Raw genomic sequence first — 17,199 nt, 5'->3', positions numbered from 1 at the left:
TGTCAAGACTAGTCAGGATCTTACACACTTCAATCAAGTCACCCTCACTCTAAGCTCCAGCTGAATCAAGCCATGGCTGTCCGACCTAGCCTCATGTGAGGTTCCCACTTGTTTCAAGATTACCACTATCATCCTGGTGCCAAAGAAAAATCAGGCAATGTGCCTTAATGACTATGCCCAGTGACTCTGACATCCTTCAATCTGAAGTACCTTGATAAATTTGTAACAACACACAAGTATGACCTTCGCAGACCATTAAGCAGTCAAGGACCAATACCGATCCAAACTAGAGACCCAGAGACACCCGGCGACTATGGCAAGGACTGAATGACATCACAGGTTCTAAACAGAGACAATGCAAGATAGTAGACAATGCATATCCCTCCCTGATGGTCTCAGCGTCTTCTATGCTCATCTTGAGCAGACTTTCGGCGGAGAGGTAACACCTTTTCCGACAAGTCCTAACAGACCTATCCCAACAGTCACTGCATCAGAGGTCAGATCAGTTTTACTTTGTGTGAATACAAGGAAAGCAATGGGACCAGACAGAATACCAGGTCGTGCACTCAGAGCACGTGCAAATCAACTGGCAGAGGTCTTCCTGAATATCTTCAACTTCTTCCTGCAGCAAGGCCACTGTCCCTGCCTGTTTCAAGAGGGCTAACATCATCCCTGTGCCTAAGAAGGATCATGCAGCATGTCTCAATGACTACCACCCAGTAGCACTAACTTCGGTGGTCATGAAGTGCTTTGAAAGGCTGGTCATGGCATTAATCAACTCCAGCGTCCCCACTACTCTTGACCTACTCCAATTTGCCAATCAGACCAATAGATCCACGTCAGATGCTATGTCACTTACCCTTCACTCCTCCCTAGAATATCTTGACACCAAGAACAGCTACATTAGAGTCCTACTCATTGACTACAGTTTAGCCTTCAAGACTATTATCCCCTCAAGACTGATTACTAAACTTAGTGATCTCGGACTAAGCCCCACTCTCTGCAACTGGATCCTCAGTTTCCTGACCCACGGGACACAATCAGTGAAGACTGGGGACAATATTTCATCCTCACTAACACTAAACACTAGAGCCCTCCAGGGATGCATACTCAGCCCCTTACTGTACTCACTCTACACCCATGACTGCATCACCAAATAACAGACTAATGCCATTTACAAGTTCACTGATGACACCACCATAGTCAGTCAACTCTCCAATGGCGACAAAACAGACTACAGATGGGAGGTGGAAGACCTAGAAAAATAGTGCACTGAGAACAACCTAGCTCTCAATGCCAGCAAAACCAAGGAACTCATTATTGACTTTCGCCGCGATGTTCCTCATGCCCCCCTACACATTAACAGCAGAGGTGGAATGAGTGGAGAATGTCAAGCTCCTGGGAGTGGTCATCCACAACAAGCTTTCTTGGACTCATCATGTGGACACACTGGTTACAAAGGCCCAACAACGTCTCTTCTTCCTCAGGCAGCTGAGGAAAGTTGGCATGACGATGAATACCCTTGCCAATTTTTATAGGTGCGCCATCGAGAGCACTCTGTCTGTATGTATCAATACCTCATATGGCAACTTACCATTCAAATCGGAGACAGTTACAGAGAGTGGTGAACTCGGCCCGGACAATCACAAAGGCCAACCTCCCATCTATAGAATCCATCTACTAGGCCCGCTGTCAAGGAAAGGCTGCCAGCATTCTTAAAGATCCATCCCACCCTGGCAATGTTTTTCTACAACCTCTACCATCAGGGAGAAGGGACAGAAGCCTGAACACATGCACCAGCTGGTTTCGCAATGGTTTCTACCCTACTGTTGTTAGAATACTGAATACAAACTTTTAACATTTGCCTGTAACTGTGCTTTTGTTTTCCGCCACTGTTTACCTATTATTTACTATCTATGCTACTTAACTCTGTGATCTGCCTGTATTGCTCACAAGACAAAGCTTTTCACTGTGCCTCTGTACACATGACAATAAATTCAATTCCAGCCTCCCAGTTTGTTTTGATGCACTACAACTTGCCTACTGTCACAATATTTCCAATGCAAATGCCATGTCTCTGGCCCTACACTCATCTCTGGAACATCCGAATAACAAGGACACCTATGTTAGACTGCTACTTATTGACTTTTATTCCATCTTCAACATCATAATTCTAATCAAACTCATCTCCAAACTCTAAGACCCAGGATTCTTCCTCCCCCTCTTCAACTGGCAATTCAGCTCATCCACAATGACTCTTAACAATTTCTATAGATGCACCATAGAAAGCATCTTACCTGGATGCATCACAGCTTGGTATGGCAACTGCTCCGCCCAAGACCAAATAAAATTATAAAAAGTTGTGAACATAGCTCAGTCCATCACGAAAACCAGCCTTCTTTCTGTTGACTGCGTACACTTCCCGATGCCTCAGAAAAGCAGCCACCATAATCAAAGGCCCCTCCCAACGGGCAAAAGATACAAAAGAAAACACGTACTAATGGATTTAAAGAACATTTTCTTCCCTGCAGTTATCAGATTTTTGAAAAGACCTCGTATTAGAATTGATCTTTCTCTGCACCTTCTCTGTAACCGTAACAGTATATTCTGCATTCTGTTCTATTACCCTGATGTACTTATGCAAGGTATGATTTGTCTGGTTAGCATGAAAAACAATACTTTTCACTGTATCTCAGTACATGCGACAATAATATATCAAACCAAATCGTACGAAAACTTGCTCATTCCCGTATCAACTGTAATCCAAAATTAAATACAAGTTCACACTACGTATAATACCTTCATGCTCAAGCTCGTTTTGGATCCAGTAAATGATAGCACCTTGATCTTAACTCTTTGACCTTTGCTAACAACATCAGCAACATTGGCTACACGTCCCTCTTGCCTGAGCTCAGAGATGTGTACCAAACCCTCCCATCGTTTTCTATAAAAGAGAGGCATGAAAAGAAAAAGCATTGGTAAATGGACTGTGAAAACATACACACACACAATTCCATTTATGCATGAATGAAGCATTTTGAAATAGAAATGGAAAATCTATGTTAAATCTTTTTTAAGTCAGTTACGTTTAAACGATTTCGGAGACACACCTGGGAAATGGTTGATATCTGAAACATCCAAGAAAAACACAACAGAGATAAAAAAAATCAATAAGCAGGTTTTTGCTTTGCAGTTAAATATTTACATAAGACTTAACTCATATTTAGAGACTATATATATGTCAGCTCTATTGAAAGATTCTGTAAAATTCTAAAATCTAGTTTCAGGACACCATTCCCTGGGAATGATTACAATCTCTGTTTTAATAAAGGACAAGGAAGACGTACAGCACTTTCACAAATCTGGGCTGTACCTCTGGCTTCCTGTGGCAAGTGTCTGCTACAGATCACTCCCCCAAACTATGACTAAAATATTGTCATCACTCAAACGTCTAAGCAAATTGCCCAGTCACAAGGTAATGACATCCATTCTAAAACCATGCTGATTTAGAACTGGAGTAATCACACTTCTGAAACAAAGTTGACTTTACAGAGACTATTTTTATGATCTTATTAATTTTCTATCATATCTACGTAATCCCAACTGAAAGTGCTTGCAAAACCCAGCAGGTTTGGCAGGCTCTGTGGAGACAGAAACATAGAGTTAATGTTTCAAGTGCAATGTTTCTCTTACGCTCTTTAGAAGAAATTATATTAGTCACAAGTACTAACATGGTTTCTCTCTTCACAGATGCTGCCAGACCTGCTGAGTTTCTCCAGCCTTTTGTTGCAGATCTTCACCATCCCTAATTCTTTACATTCACCCATTTAATCTGAACTGTTTTTGCACTTATTAAAAAAAAATATTTATGACCTAAGTGGACTTTCAGATAGGGGCATCTTGATTTTGAAATGCAAAATTAAGCTTTTAATTTTTTCAGCACAGCCAATATCTCCAAAGCTCCAGCAGAATATTTGATATATCAATTGTACATTACATGAGGTAGGAAAAACATGCCACCAGATACCAAGTGACTTGTACAAGTTAGATACAAAAACCTTAGAACTAAAGCACTTAGGATTTGGGAAATTTACTCAAATGCAGGCAATGAGAAAAGCAAGTCTGAGAACTGGCTTAATAACACAATGCTATTTTTTGAAGTTTATTCATTAACGCATTTCTGAACCTGTGGATTTATTCAGATTGCCCCATTATTTCCTACATTGTGCAGTTTTTTCTTTGTACTGTACTGTACCTTAAACCTTCCAGCTGTACAAAGCATCCAAACTGCATAATACTGGTGACCTTGCCATTATAGATCTCGCCCACAGATGGTTCTTCTGGTGGAGGCCTGTCTACGTGTCTATCTTTTCTCTTCTCACAGTTCTTCTCATTTGCTCTGACTCGATCCTTGTGGTCCCTGTTAGGGCTAAGACTCCTGCTTCTGGATCGTCGGCTGGATTTACTTTTGTTTCGATCTCTGGAGTGTGATCTGGACCTTGACCTGCGATGTCGCTTCCGGTCTCGGTCTCTGTCTCTGTCTCTGTCTCTGTCTCTGCTGCGACTACGACTCCTTCTCTTCCTTTTCCCCTTTTCGTTAGAGCTTTAGGGGAAAAAAAAATGAACAATTTGCTTTTATAAATGCCATGGATCAAATAAATCATCATAATGTTAAGATGACACCTCACTGTCACGAAAGATACAGGGGAGACACTTCTGAAAAAAATATGAACACTCTCCAATTTCAGTATCCCGAAAGATTGCAGCTGATTTGTGTTCACTCCCAGCAACTACAAACCAGTTAGTTTAATCTCAATGATAAAAAAGGTTTTTAGAAATGACAATACAGGACAAAATTAATTGTCAATTCGACCAATGCAGGTTAATTAAGGAAAACCAGCATGGAATAGTTAAAGGCAAATCAAGTATATGTCATTGTGCTATAACGCGCATTTTGTTAATGCGAATTTGCTGCAATGTGATTCACAAATTGGGGGGATTGTTTCTAAATCGCGAACCTTTAAAGCATGTACTAGTTATAATGTGATTCTGGTTCCATTAGTTTAAATGCTGCTATTACACGATTTTCTTAGATTCTCTTTGCAAGAGAATGGAACTACTGCATTACAGCAGAACCAGCTGTATAACTAATTTGCTGCAGTATTGTTCCAATGTGACAGAGTATTGATAAGGCACACCATTGACTTTCAAAAGATATCTGATATAGTGCTGCATAACAGACTAAAATGACAGCAGGTATGAGGCCAACAGAAAAGGAAAAAGATCTGTGTAGGTTACTAGACTGGTCGTTAACACAACTGATTCAGTATTCACAGGTGATTAAATAAATAAATATAATGTTAGGATGTAGAACTAACGATGAAGCACAATTGAAAGGAAATATGTCAAAATAATATCTGACCCTGGTGAGATGACTTGGAGTACTCTGGTGAAAGGTCATTAACCTGAAACATTAATTCAGCTTCTCTCTCCAAGTGGCTGATCTGCCTGAGTATTTGAAAATCCACTTTTGTTTCAGTAGATCAGGATGCGTCCAAATTACACGAAAGGCATAGTCCAAAACCATAGAGTAAGAATAAGATATTAATAATAATTTCTGAATTTAGAGAGCTGAGTTATGAAGCAAGGTTGGCTAAATAACTTCACTTTTTGGAAGAATGCAGAAGAGAAACAAAAGGATAAATGCCTTAAAATTTTCTCAATGTGAAGAATTTCAATCCAATATAATTTTTCTGTCAAGCACAGGATTCAAAGACTCTGCTAATGTTGAAGAAGCCCACAGAAAGTGAGGAGTTTAGATGCCATTCTTTTTAAAGCAAAGATTGATCAGAGGCAGCCTTTCATAAAGAATTGGTTGAATTTTAGTTAGGAAAGGTATAAAGATATGGAATTCCAGATTATGGCAAAGAAGCTGATGGAAAGTTTGAAAAGAACAGGTGCACAAGTCAATGTCCTTCAGTGAAAATATTTTACTCACATTAAAGTTCAATGATCAGAATACATGGGCAGAAGAATAACATTTATGGGGAACAGGCAGCAACCTATTTATAATTTACATAAATATACCACAGTGACCAATTTCAAATCCAGGAAAGTGGAAAAAAGTTTCAAGATATTGACTTGCATCTGAACAACTGCTAAGGGCAGAGGTTTTAATTAAGTATATTTTGTAACAGCTTGAGATCGTTTCATTTTAATTTAGTATTCATGAGGCACTACCTGTTTAATAACTAAGACATTATTAAACAAAATGATTCCTGGGTTCACCAATGAAACAGTGACTACATTCAAAGTAATTAATTGTATGTGTAGCACTTTTCAATGATTATTCGAGGCATAGTTTTCATTATATAAATTTAAGTCTTTCTTTGATACCACATTCTGTATTTAGTAAAAAGCTCCAGGCAGGATAAATTTGCACTAATATGCAAGGTTTTATTACTTCCAAAGGGCAGAAGGGAGAAATGGAGTAGTCAAAACACCAACAATAAAGTTAGTGAAAACTTATTACAAAAGACACGCAGTATAAGTTTTAGTTAATATTTAAATTGCTACCATATTATATCGTCATCCAACTTTATTCATTTATTATGAAACACTATCTGTTGTGAGGAAACATTAGCATTAAATCTGTTGCTCCCCCATGTGATACACCCCATGAAAGTGATGAAAGGAGCTCAGTTGGCTTCTGTTCCCACAGGAGGAAAGATTGATCAAGATGGCAAACAAATTCTTTTGTACATTTTCATAAATTTGGTATAGGAGATGAAAAGACAGGAAAACAATCCTTTTGAACCAATACATTTTGAACAACTCATGATAAAGTTGGTTACACAATTTAGGATCACATATTGTCAATTCAAAGATACAGAATCTGTCTTAAGCTTTTTCAAGCAGAAAATCTAAGTGATCTCATAAATATGCCCTCTTCTGCTCATTTGGAGGGTGATGTGCATGGTATCACAACTTCACAGAACATTTTTCTCCTATAAAATCTCTCCCCTCAAAATAGGAGACAAAAAACTTCAAAAGAAAGTCCTCCCTTAAAATATGTAATGTCAATCCGTTCAATACTAGACTTGGTCCATTAACAGTCCAGTTAAACTCAAAGCCAGAACCATTAACGACCACCATTTTTTACATTACAACAAAAACATTACATGGTCATTTCGGTTTTCAAAATAACTATGCGAATGAATTATTAGTAAGTTAAGCAGATTTTTCAAATAATTGAGTCAATTATCCTTTGTTAAACTAACTGCACAATTTAATAACAATTTATAAAACTTTAAGATCCAATTAAAATAATAACCCTAAAAAAGCTCAATTTTTCCAATTCTACTAGACATTAGATGAATGTTTAAAATTTTAAATCAAAATGATCTACTTTGCATTAACTGTAAAAATACTCTCCAATTCTATCCTGCCTAATTTACATAGCAAAAATTCACATTGGCTCAGACTGTGATTCTAGGTTTTGTGACATCCTTTAAACTATTCTCATATTTAGATTTCAGAACCCTCTCAACAAAATACTGCTTTATTAACACAGATGAATCTTGTCAGGAAGACGAAGGCAAGAAAAGTACCTCCTGAATTGCCAGAAAAAAAGCATTTACAGACAGAAGAGACCCACTTAGACAACAGGACCCTTTCCAGCCAGCTTTCCCTGACCCTACTGGGAATCAAAATCAAACCTTAGGGCTGAAAGGAAAATAAAAAATTCAATACAGAGTCACAAATTAAACCTACTGTCACATTGTTCTCACTGGATGACATCCAGCATTATAGATGTTACGCAGTTGACCTGTTTGAGGTGTAGTTCTGTTGTTATTCTAACATCGAGGGCCAGTCTGTCTTTCACTTAGTGAAGACTTTTCAGTTGTAGTCACTGACAGGAATCCAAAGTGGGAACCCCTGGGTGATTCTGCCCCAGGATTAAAAGACCAATGGTATAAGCCCCAGTGCTGCCCAGATAAGATCAGGCAGCTCATCATAAACCAGGGCACAAACCTAGGACTTTCTGGCCTGTACATTCTCTGCTCATAATGTGACATGTACTTTCAGTCAATACTTTAAAAACTGGCTCCCATCAATTACGTAATATTTGGCATTTAGATTGCATGTCATACCTCTGGTAAATGCCTTCTATATTCTTTCATGAGATGTGCCCATTGGTAACACTAACATTTGTTGCTCATCCACACATGTCCTAAAGCTGTGCAGCTTGCCAGGCCATGACAAAGTGCAGAAGACTCAAACGCCTTGCTCTGGAGTTCTGTAAGGCTGTCAAGGCAAGGATGGCTGATTCCCTTACTTCAAGGGCATTTAGTGACGCAGATCAGCTTTTACAAGATAATTGTCATTTAATGTAACTAACTTTATATTCCAGATTTATTCATTGAAATTAAATTCAATTATTTGTTGATTTTAAAGCATCCTTAGCTCATTCGCCTGGGCTGCTAGATCACTTGCCCAGTGAGAGTACCATGAGGCCTCTATCTCCCAAACTAGTCACTTTAACTAAATATCAACATCGACGAGAGTAATTCACAGCTTTCTGTGAAATTCACATCTCACTGTTTCAGGAGTTACATGTAGTTTGCAGCCTGCCTGTCAACATGTTTCATGCTGGACAAATCGAAGATTTAAACTCAAACATCACTGTCACCTTTCCAATGGTAATCCCATTCAAACCAGACTGACTGGACCTCAAACGTGATAACCCAGTTGCCATGTGATTACCCCAGGACTCAGAAAATTCATCCGTCAGCAGCCAGCCTAGAATCACATTCAGGAGTGAGCTGCAAGTCATCAAGCAGTCAAAATATTGAAATTGATCCAGTTTCAAAGTTCACCAACCTCCAGCTGCTTGATTACAACAATATCTCACAACCTGTTGTCACCCATTCTCTTTACAATGCCCTCACTCAAACTTTCAAATATTAAATCCATTCCAGACTCCATAGGTCCGCCACTTCAGAAACGCAAACTGTAAATCAGAGACTGGATTAACCATAATCTGCATAAGTGCTCTATTTTTGTGTTTTATCTTTATATATTTGATCATGCATGACACTGAGTGTATAACACAGAATTAATTCAGGGTAAGCCTGCAAGAATAAACAACCTCCTTTTAAACTTAAGGATGTAACTTGACATGACTTTTAACACAAAAACTTGCTGAATTATTTAATTGGAATACACACTACAGGGAACGAAACGTCACACCTTTTTCAACACAATATCTATTGACTATAGATAGCGTATATAATCTGCATGTGGCTTGTTATCAGATCAGCTGGTGGCTTTTTCCCACTCATCTCCTCAAGGAGCGTTACTGATACATTCTAGAAAGAAATTGCCAATTGAATACCTGCGTTTGCTGCTCTTTTTATGATCCGCCTTTGATGGCATCAAGGCTTCAAGCTCCTTCAATGCATCTGCCGCTACTTTCATATCATCTTCATCCAGCAGACTCTGCAAAGCAAACACCAGGTTGGGATAACAGAATAAAAACAAGTAGAAGTAGCAACAGGCATTACGGAGGTATGTCCACAGAATAACTCAAACAACTTCATGAAAAATGAGAGATTTCAACATGAAATCAAGTCTGTTCAAAATGATGAAAGAATGGTTCGCTGCCTGTACATTATTAGTGCATTGTCACAGGTTAAATGATAGAGAATTCTGATTATCATGAAGGCTACATTTGGTACTCAAAAGCTTTCTGCATCCAACAAGATAACTCTAGTGTCTCTCTAGTAAAAGTGAATAAGCCTAGCTTAAGATAATGGAAATTTATTTCATTTGACAATGAAAACAGGGAGAAGCAGCAAAGATTTTGAGATATTTTGGGCGGGCATTCAGGGCCTTAGTACCTCTAAGGGAATCATGGATTACTACAGCTATTCACCTAATCCGATAGCTCAACCAAATATATTCCCCAGCAGTTTGAAGGAGAAGAGGTGTTCTCAGTGAAATACATTAAATTCTTAAAGGGATTGACACAGTAAGTATTCTGAGATTGTTTGCCAGAGCAAAACTGGAGTAAATGGGAGGAAAACTCTCCATTCATTGGAGTCATACCTAGCACAAAGGAAGCTTATCAAAGATCAGTCATCTCAGCTACAAGAAAACTTTTGCAGGAGTTTCCTAAAGTAGCATCCTCAATCTATCCATACTCAGCAACTTTAGCAATGACCCTCCTCTATCATCAAGGCAGAAGTGATGATGTCTGCTGATTTTTGCACAAATTTCAGTACCACTTGTGACTCCTCAGAAGCTTAAAGAATCTGTGTCCAAATATAGTAATACCTAGACAATGTCAAGTAACATTCATGCCACACAAGTGCCAGACAAAGATCATTTCCAAAAGGAGAAAATCTAATCTTCACCCCTTAACATTCAATGTCCGGGAGCTTCCAATTGGCCAGAAGCTGAACTGGACTAGCCATGTAAGTACTGTGGCAACAAGAGCAGACCAAAGGCTAGGAATCCACCAGCCAGTAATTTGCCTCCTGACTACTCAAAGCCTGTCCACCATCAAGTGCGATATAATATTCCTCACTTGCCCAGATGAGTGCACTCTAACAGTACTCAAAAAGTTTGACACCATCCAGGGCAAAGAAACGTGCTTGGTTGGCACCAGATTGACAAACATTCACTCCCTGCATCACTAACATTCAGTAGCTGTATGTACCACCTACAAAATGCACTACAGAAACTCAATGAAATTCTTTGGACAGCACCTTCCAAACAACATGACCACTGCCATCTAGTAAGACAAGAACTGCAGATACATGGGAAAAGCACCTGCAAGTTCCTCGTCAAACTGCTCACCATCCTGACCCTGAAATATATTGCTGTTCCTTCGGTGCTGCTGGGTCAAAAATCATGGAAGCCCCCACTACCTGACAGAATTGTGGGCTTACCAACGGTAAGTGGACCACAACAGTTCAAGACAGCAGCTTAATATCACCATCTCAAGGGCAACTAGGGATGGGCAAAGAGTGCTGGCTCAGCCAGTGACACTCCCAAACCATGAATGAACTAACAGATGTATAGGCATCCACATTATGTGACTTCTGAGAGGTAGGATCAGTAGCGTGTAAGGGGTAGAGGTAAGAATACCGAATATCCCAAATCAAACCTCAGTTCTGAAAAGTTCATCTGCCTTTTTGCTTTCAGGTAATGACTTGTTCACATCAACTTTTTTTGTTCCACCATCAATGCAAGAATGGAAGTGAACAAAGTTACCAACAACCAAGAGTCAACGGACAGTTGGAATTAGAAAGGCTAGCCGCAAGAACAATCACATTTCTTATTAAGTAAACTAGAAGTGGAGTAAATACATAACGTACCTTTGTAGGCAGGGTATCAGGCAGGCAGAGAGCAGGGAACAGCTCCTTCATTTTCTCCTTTTCTGATTTTGGTTTGACTGTTTCAACTGAAGAAAAATATTAAGAGAAAGTAATGAGGCTTCACATCAGTACATAAATAAGATGAAGATGGAACTAACTCTAACGTGATAACTCTTTCAGACAGCTTTTTAATGTAACATTGAACAAACACTGAACATCCAAAGCCATTTGAACCACTATAACCCCTAACCCCAGCTAACAGATTTCATCTTTCCAAGCTTCAGTTGTTGCTCTACAAAACATTTTAAGTTGTATAAAATGTGGTACAGATCTCTCACCGGATGGATGAATGTTTAAAACTGTTAAGACAGCTCCAAAAATTCCAAAAGGCACTAACTGGGTTGTGCTATAGACATTTTTAATGCTTACTGGTGTAAGTGTTATGGGCATTCTAAAAACTTAAACGTTCAACACAGAGGGATTACCAGCAACCAGCTGGTGAGACTGACTGGCCTCATTACTAATCTGTTATTCAACAAATGTGCTAAATTTTGAAAGGGTTTTATTTTAATAAAACAGTGCATAGGCTTCAGTTAGCAGGATGGTTCAGCTAGGATGGCCTGAATCACTTGACATGCCCTGAAATTCTACGATACAAGGAAACCTCAATCACTTCCGTGAATAGAATAGAAGATCACATATTTCTCACCTTTGCCAGATGTCGATGGCTTGGCTGGAGGTCGCATGGTCTGTATTAGACGTAACAAATTGCTGATGAGTGAGTCCTAAGAGTGGCAAAACACATATTAATGCAGGGCAAAAAGCATAGAGAGCAAAGTAAAATGAAGTACTCAAAGAAATCATACATGGCAACAAACCTACAACATTTATTCCTGTAAACACAATTTGCATGACATTATTATAAGCATATGCGAAATGTGGAGATGGGAGAAGCATTATGGTCTACTTCTGATCAGGTGTAATTTATTTTGAGTGAAAAGGAATTAACCCAGTAAATTGATTAAACAACTCTGATTTGAATACCAACTTGTTTTTCACAAAAACATTGACAAGTAGTATGTGTAAACACAGCAAATCCTCATAGTAAAGTTCTCAAGTAGACATTAAGCCGCTGGTTTGAGTATCCAAAATAAGTAACACTCATTTCAGTCACAAGAACTGTATGCCAATTTTCTGAGCAATTGGCATGCACTGCCTGCCCACCAGGTTGGAGACTTAGTGCACCAAAAAAAAGGATGCTGGATGGCCAAACATCTAGGCCTATGGTCTTTAAGCAGCCTTGCTGCAGAGCTTCATGCAATGAGTATACACATCAGGGATTTGGACAAGATGCCAACAAACTCCCGTGATTGGCCAAGCACCAACTGAAAATTTTAGGCATTGCAAATCTTGGAATCTGCCCTCCATGTTTATGTCCCAAATCACATATCGCCATTGCACATAAAATTCAGCAAAGCAGCCTATGTTGTAAATCTACCCTCACAGCAACATCAGATGGTGGGAATCTGAGCAAAATAGTGAAACACTTCAGTCCACTTTCGATCATGATAATCCTCATTTGGAAAAGTAGAGCAAAAATTACACACATAATCAAAGAACAATTTGGACAACATAGTCAACAGCAGTGAAGACATCTAATAATAGAAATGGCACTGTTAAGGTGAAATCATTTAAGAATGTCATCCTCCATTCAACTCTATAGAAGTATTCTGTTTCAATTTGCTTTTGTGTTCAAGCAGTTTAATGAGAGAAGGATATTGTCGATACAGGATAACCAGCAAATTCTACAACTGGAAATTTATTTCAGGTTTTAGGCAATACCTCTGATCACTTTGGTAAAGTATACTGCGTAATCCTGATGGAAGAACACGGACATTAAACATGATCACTGTTTTTCTCTCGATGGATGCTGTCAGATCTGAGTATTTACTGAATATTCTGTTATTGGATATTTTGGAATCGCCCTGTATGAGACCTTACCGTAAACTCAGCTCCATTTTTCACCAGTGCTCCTTTGAAAGTCTCAAAAGTAATATTCTTTTCAGCTAGATTGATGATAAATTCAGCTGAAAATAGAAAAGCAATGGCACATTATGGGTTGGAAGAAAAGCAGCATTTTAATTTTGCACAATGCCCTGCACATAAAATCAGAGACATTCTTTTGTCAGAAAACACTAACTGAATAATTGAAAATCAAATAAAGGGTGGCATGGTAGCTCAGTGGTTAGTATTGCTGCCTCACAGCACCAGGGACTCAGTCTGTCAACGGCTAGGACCAAACCTATCTCACCATGTCTGCGTGTTTGCTCCAGGTGCTCCAGTTTCCTCCCACAGTCTAAGGACGTGCAGGTCAGGTGAACTGGCCATAGTGTTAGGTACATTAGTCAGAGGGAAATAGGTGTGGGTGGGTTACTCTTCGGAGGGTCAGGGTGGACTTGTTGGGTCAAATGGCCTGTGTCCATATTGTAGGGAATCTAATCTAATTTATTTTTGTTTCATAATGATGCAATCAAAATATTGGCCAGAATGAAAGGGAAAATATACATTTGGTTTGCAAGTTTCAGGGCTTTCCGATGTTCCAAAGCACATTGCATTCAATTAAGCACCTTTCTTTACAAGTAATCACTACTGTTATGTAGGAAATGTGGCATGTATAATTTACACAACCAGAAATGATACAATGCCCAGTTAATCTGTTTTTAAACAACACTGTCTGAGTTCTAAGTGTCAGCAAGGATAGCCGAGTTAATTCCCTTCTTCTTCAAAATAGTGCAATGACATTTTTTCCATCAATCTGAGGGGATAGACATGGCATTAGTTTGATGCCTCATCCCAAAGGTGACACCTACAGCAGTGGAGTGTTTGCTTGGCACTACCCTGGAATGTTACTCAAAATTGCATGATCAAGTCCACGAATGGAACTTGAACCATAATGTTTTGGCTCAAAGGCAAGTATACTTTCATAGACAACTGGTTAAGAAATGCAACCTAGTGATATTCACTTGGATCAAAATTACGCATAACACTAATTCATCAAACATCAACATGCTAGCCCAAACAGAAGTCCCAAAAATTAAATTGACAGAGTTCAGTTGTTATGAAATAAAGCAACATTTTACAAAATACATGCAACCTTCATGCTACCCAAATAGTTTAAAGATTGTTACCAATTTCTAAATTCCAAAACACCCAATATTTGTTTTTTTATAACAAATTATAAAAATCAATTCAAATAATGTAGCCTTGAACACATACAAAAATACAAGGTGATCCAAATATCCACAGAATGGTTTTCCATGGTTTCAGTTACCCATGGTTTACTGCTGCTCGAGCATATTAGAGGGAACATTCCGGAACCAGGGACCACAGGGCTGCCAAGAAGGTAAATTTCCTATTTAAATGTAAATTTCCTATTTAAATGAATGGGTTTGCTCCTATCCGCGATTTCGGGCTTCTGCAGTGGGTTTAGGAACGTTTCCACTGCAGGTATGGGGGATCTACAGTAATGTCTAAAAACAGTATTTAATGTTCACACTTACTCTCTCACCCCTCCACCCATCATTTCCATCAACCAGTGATCCAAAACACACTTTCGTGGCAAAACAGCAATATCCTTCTTTCACTTTATGAGTCAGCATTCAGTGCTCCCAATAGCAACACAAGTAATTTATGGTTTCCTTCCTATGCTGTGTCATGGCTTTTGCTACATTTTCCTCCAGCATGGTCCACAAGATGTTGTAACAGAAAGCGTCAAGAGTCTTTCCCATTACTTCTAAATAAAACTTGTCTTCAAAGGCTATTCAAGAATCAATTGAGTTAATTGTACTCTTTCCTGATTTAGTCCTGAACTGAAGTGCCAATTGCATAACCAAAACTGCAAAGTGAGAAATGGCAGGCTTTTGATCGAGAGAGAATAAGTGAACACAAATTATTCTGACAAAAGAACAACTACCTAAGATATTAAATATGTAAGTATATAAGCATCACTGGCAAAGTCAGCAGCTTTTGCCTATTCATAACTACACCAAGGAGGTGATGATGGAGATTTGCTATGTTTAACCACTGTAATCCATTGAGGGTGGGGAAGACAAGAAAGGAGAATAACACCCATGGTGCTATTAGGGAGAGTGTTCCACAATAATGACCCAACAACACTGTTCCCAGACACAATGGTGTGTAGACAGGTGAGGAACATGCAGGTAGTGACATTTCGATGCATCTGCTGAACTTGTCTTTCGAGATGGTTGTGGTTACACAGTGGCAGCAGGGGGTCATGGACATGGTTCGCCCAGAGCCTATTGTGTTTTAGAATGGGTTGGACTGGAGTTAGTTGTGATCTCTAATGCATAGCTACAGGTCTTTTCCCTGGTATGGGGAAGTCCAGAACAAGAGGGTATAGGGTGAGAGGGGAAAGATTTAAAAGGACCTAAGGGGCAACTTTTTCACGCAGAGGGTGGTACGTGTATGGAATGAGCTGCCAGAGGAAGTGGTGGAGGCTGGTACAATTGCAACACTTAAAAGGCATCTGGATGGATATATGAATAGAAAGGGTTTAGAGGGATGTGTGCCAAGTTCTGGATGTAGGTTTCCTCACTAAGCTGGAAAGTTCATTTTCAGACGTTTGAAAATGAACCTTCCAGCTCGGCGAACAAACCTACATCCAGAACCTCAACCTGAGCTACAAATCTTCTCAACACTCACTAATACGTGCCAAATGCTGGCAAATGGGAGTGGATTAACTTAAAAATCACACAACACCAGGTTATAGTCCAACAGACTTATTTTGGGTAGACTAGCTTTCATCAGATTGGGATATCCGGGCGAGTTAGACGTAAGAGTCTGTCTCCGTGCTGACTCTATGTTTATTTTACACTTCAATGGAATGGATTCGACACAAACAGCGTTGAGGCAGGGGCCCGGCCGGGCCTGGTCCGGTTTCTTACCCAGATCCTTGTCGTTGATGCCCAGATGGTTGTCCAGTTCAGTGCAGACCTTGGACACCAGGGACAGATACTCGAGCTTACTGAGCTCGTCTAACGCCACGTCCGCCATCCCGCAACACCCAGCTACCGTTATAAACAGGAGAAGACCCTCACAACAACACTGCAAGAAAACCCCTTGTCAAAACAATAGCTCCACCGCCGCCGCCATCTTTACGCACGCCGCTTGACCTTCGACACACCCCGCCCCCTTTTGTCGATGTCAGCGCGTCTCCCCCGAACCTTCCTCGGCAATTTCCGGAGACACACACACACACACCGCTCGAGAGGGAACCTCCGCCGCCCGACCACCAGGGGCCGCTCCAACCCAGAGCCCGAGATGATTCCCAAGAGCAAGTTCTGAAGCCTAGGAGCCCCTGCCAACAGTGGGCTTCCAAAAACATACACATCCTGTGCAAAACCATAAATACAGAGACATCTGAAATAGACCCGTTGAAATGCAAAGCAAAAGAAAAAGAAGTGTGGCTTTGAGAGACTGAAATGAGAACTTAAAAAAATGTTGGAAACAGCAAGTTTGGCAGCATAAAGTGAGTTTTACAGCACAGAAAAGGAGGCCATTCAGCTCATCATGTCCTCACCTATAATCAAGCAGCTAATCTGTTCTAATCTCACTTTCTAGCAATTGGCCCATAGCCTCTATGCTAAGGCCCTTCAATATGTATTTTGGAGTACTGTGTGCAATTCTGGTCTCCCTGGAAATTCTGGAAGTATGTTGTAAAACTTGAAAGGGTTCAGAAAATATTTACAAGGATGTTGCCAGGGTTAGAGGGTTTGAGTTATAGGGACAGGCTGAA

At 39.8% G+C, this 17,199-nt stretch overlaps 1 protein-coding gene across 2 annotated transcripts in view; it reads right to left on the bottom strand.

The window, feature by feature from the left end:
- Nucleotides 1-16,567, bottom strand: part of dhx8 (DEAH (Asp-Glu-Ala-His) box polypeptide 8) — a 51,767-nt gene extending 35,200 nt beyond the window's left edge. The window contains exons 1-8 of one of the 2 annotated variants that reach the window (XM_072561573.1): nucleotides 16,349-16,567; nucleotides 13,386-13,471; nucleotides 12,094-12,169; nucleotides 11,385-11,470; nucleotides 9,398-9,501; nucleotides 4,256-4,603; nucleotides 3,111-3,128; nucleotides 2,800-2,944 (exon numbers count right to left, since the gene is read on the bottom strand). In XM_072561573.1, coding sequence (XP_072417674.1) covers nucleotides 2,800-2,944; nucleotides 3,111-3,128; nucleotides 4,256-4,603; nucleotides 9,398-9,501; nucleotides 11,385-11,470; nucleotides 12,094-12,169; nucleotides 13,386-13,471; nucleotides 16,349-16,457 — 972 coding nt within the window. In that variant the 5' untranslated portion in view covers nucleotides 16,458-16,567. The remainder of the gene's footprint in view (nucleotides 1-2,799; nucleotides 2,945-3,110; nucleotides 3,129-4,255; nucleotides 4,604-9,397; nucleotides 9,502-11,384; nucleotides 11,471-12,093; nucleotides 12,170-13,385; nucleotides 13,472-16,348) is intronic. The other variant, XM_072561574.1, reaches the window with a different exon arrangement.
- Between the last annotated feature and the right edge of the window lie 632 nt (nucleotides 16,568-17,199).

The sequence above is a fragment of the Chiloscyllium punctatum genome, chromosome 42, assembly GCF_047496795.1.
Source record: "Chiloscyllium punctatum isolate Juve2018m chromosome 42, sChiPun1.3, whole genome shotgun sequence".
NCBI classification, from domain to species: domain Eukaryota; kingdom Metazoa; phylum Chordata; class Chondrichthyes; order Orectolobiformes; family Hemiscylliidae; genus Chiloscyllium; species Chiloscyllium punctatum.
This window is presented reverse-complemented; position numbering and strand designations above follow the sequence as displayed.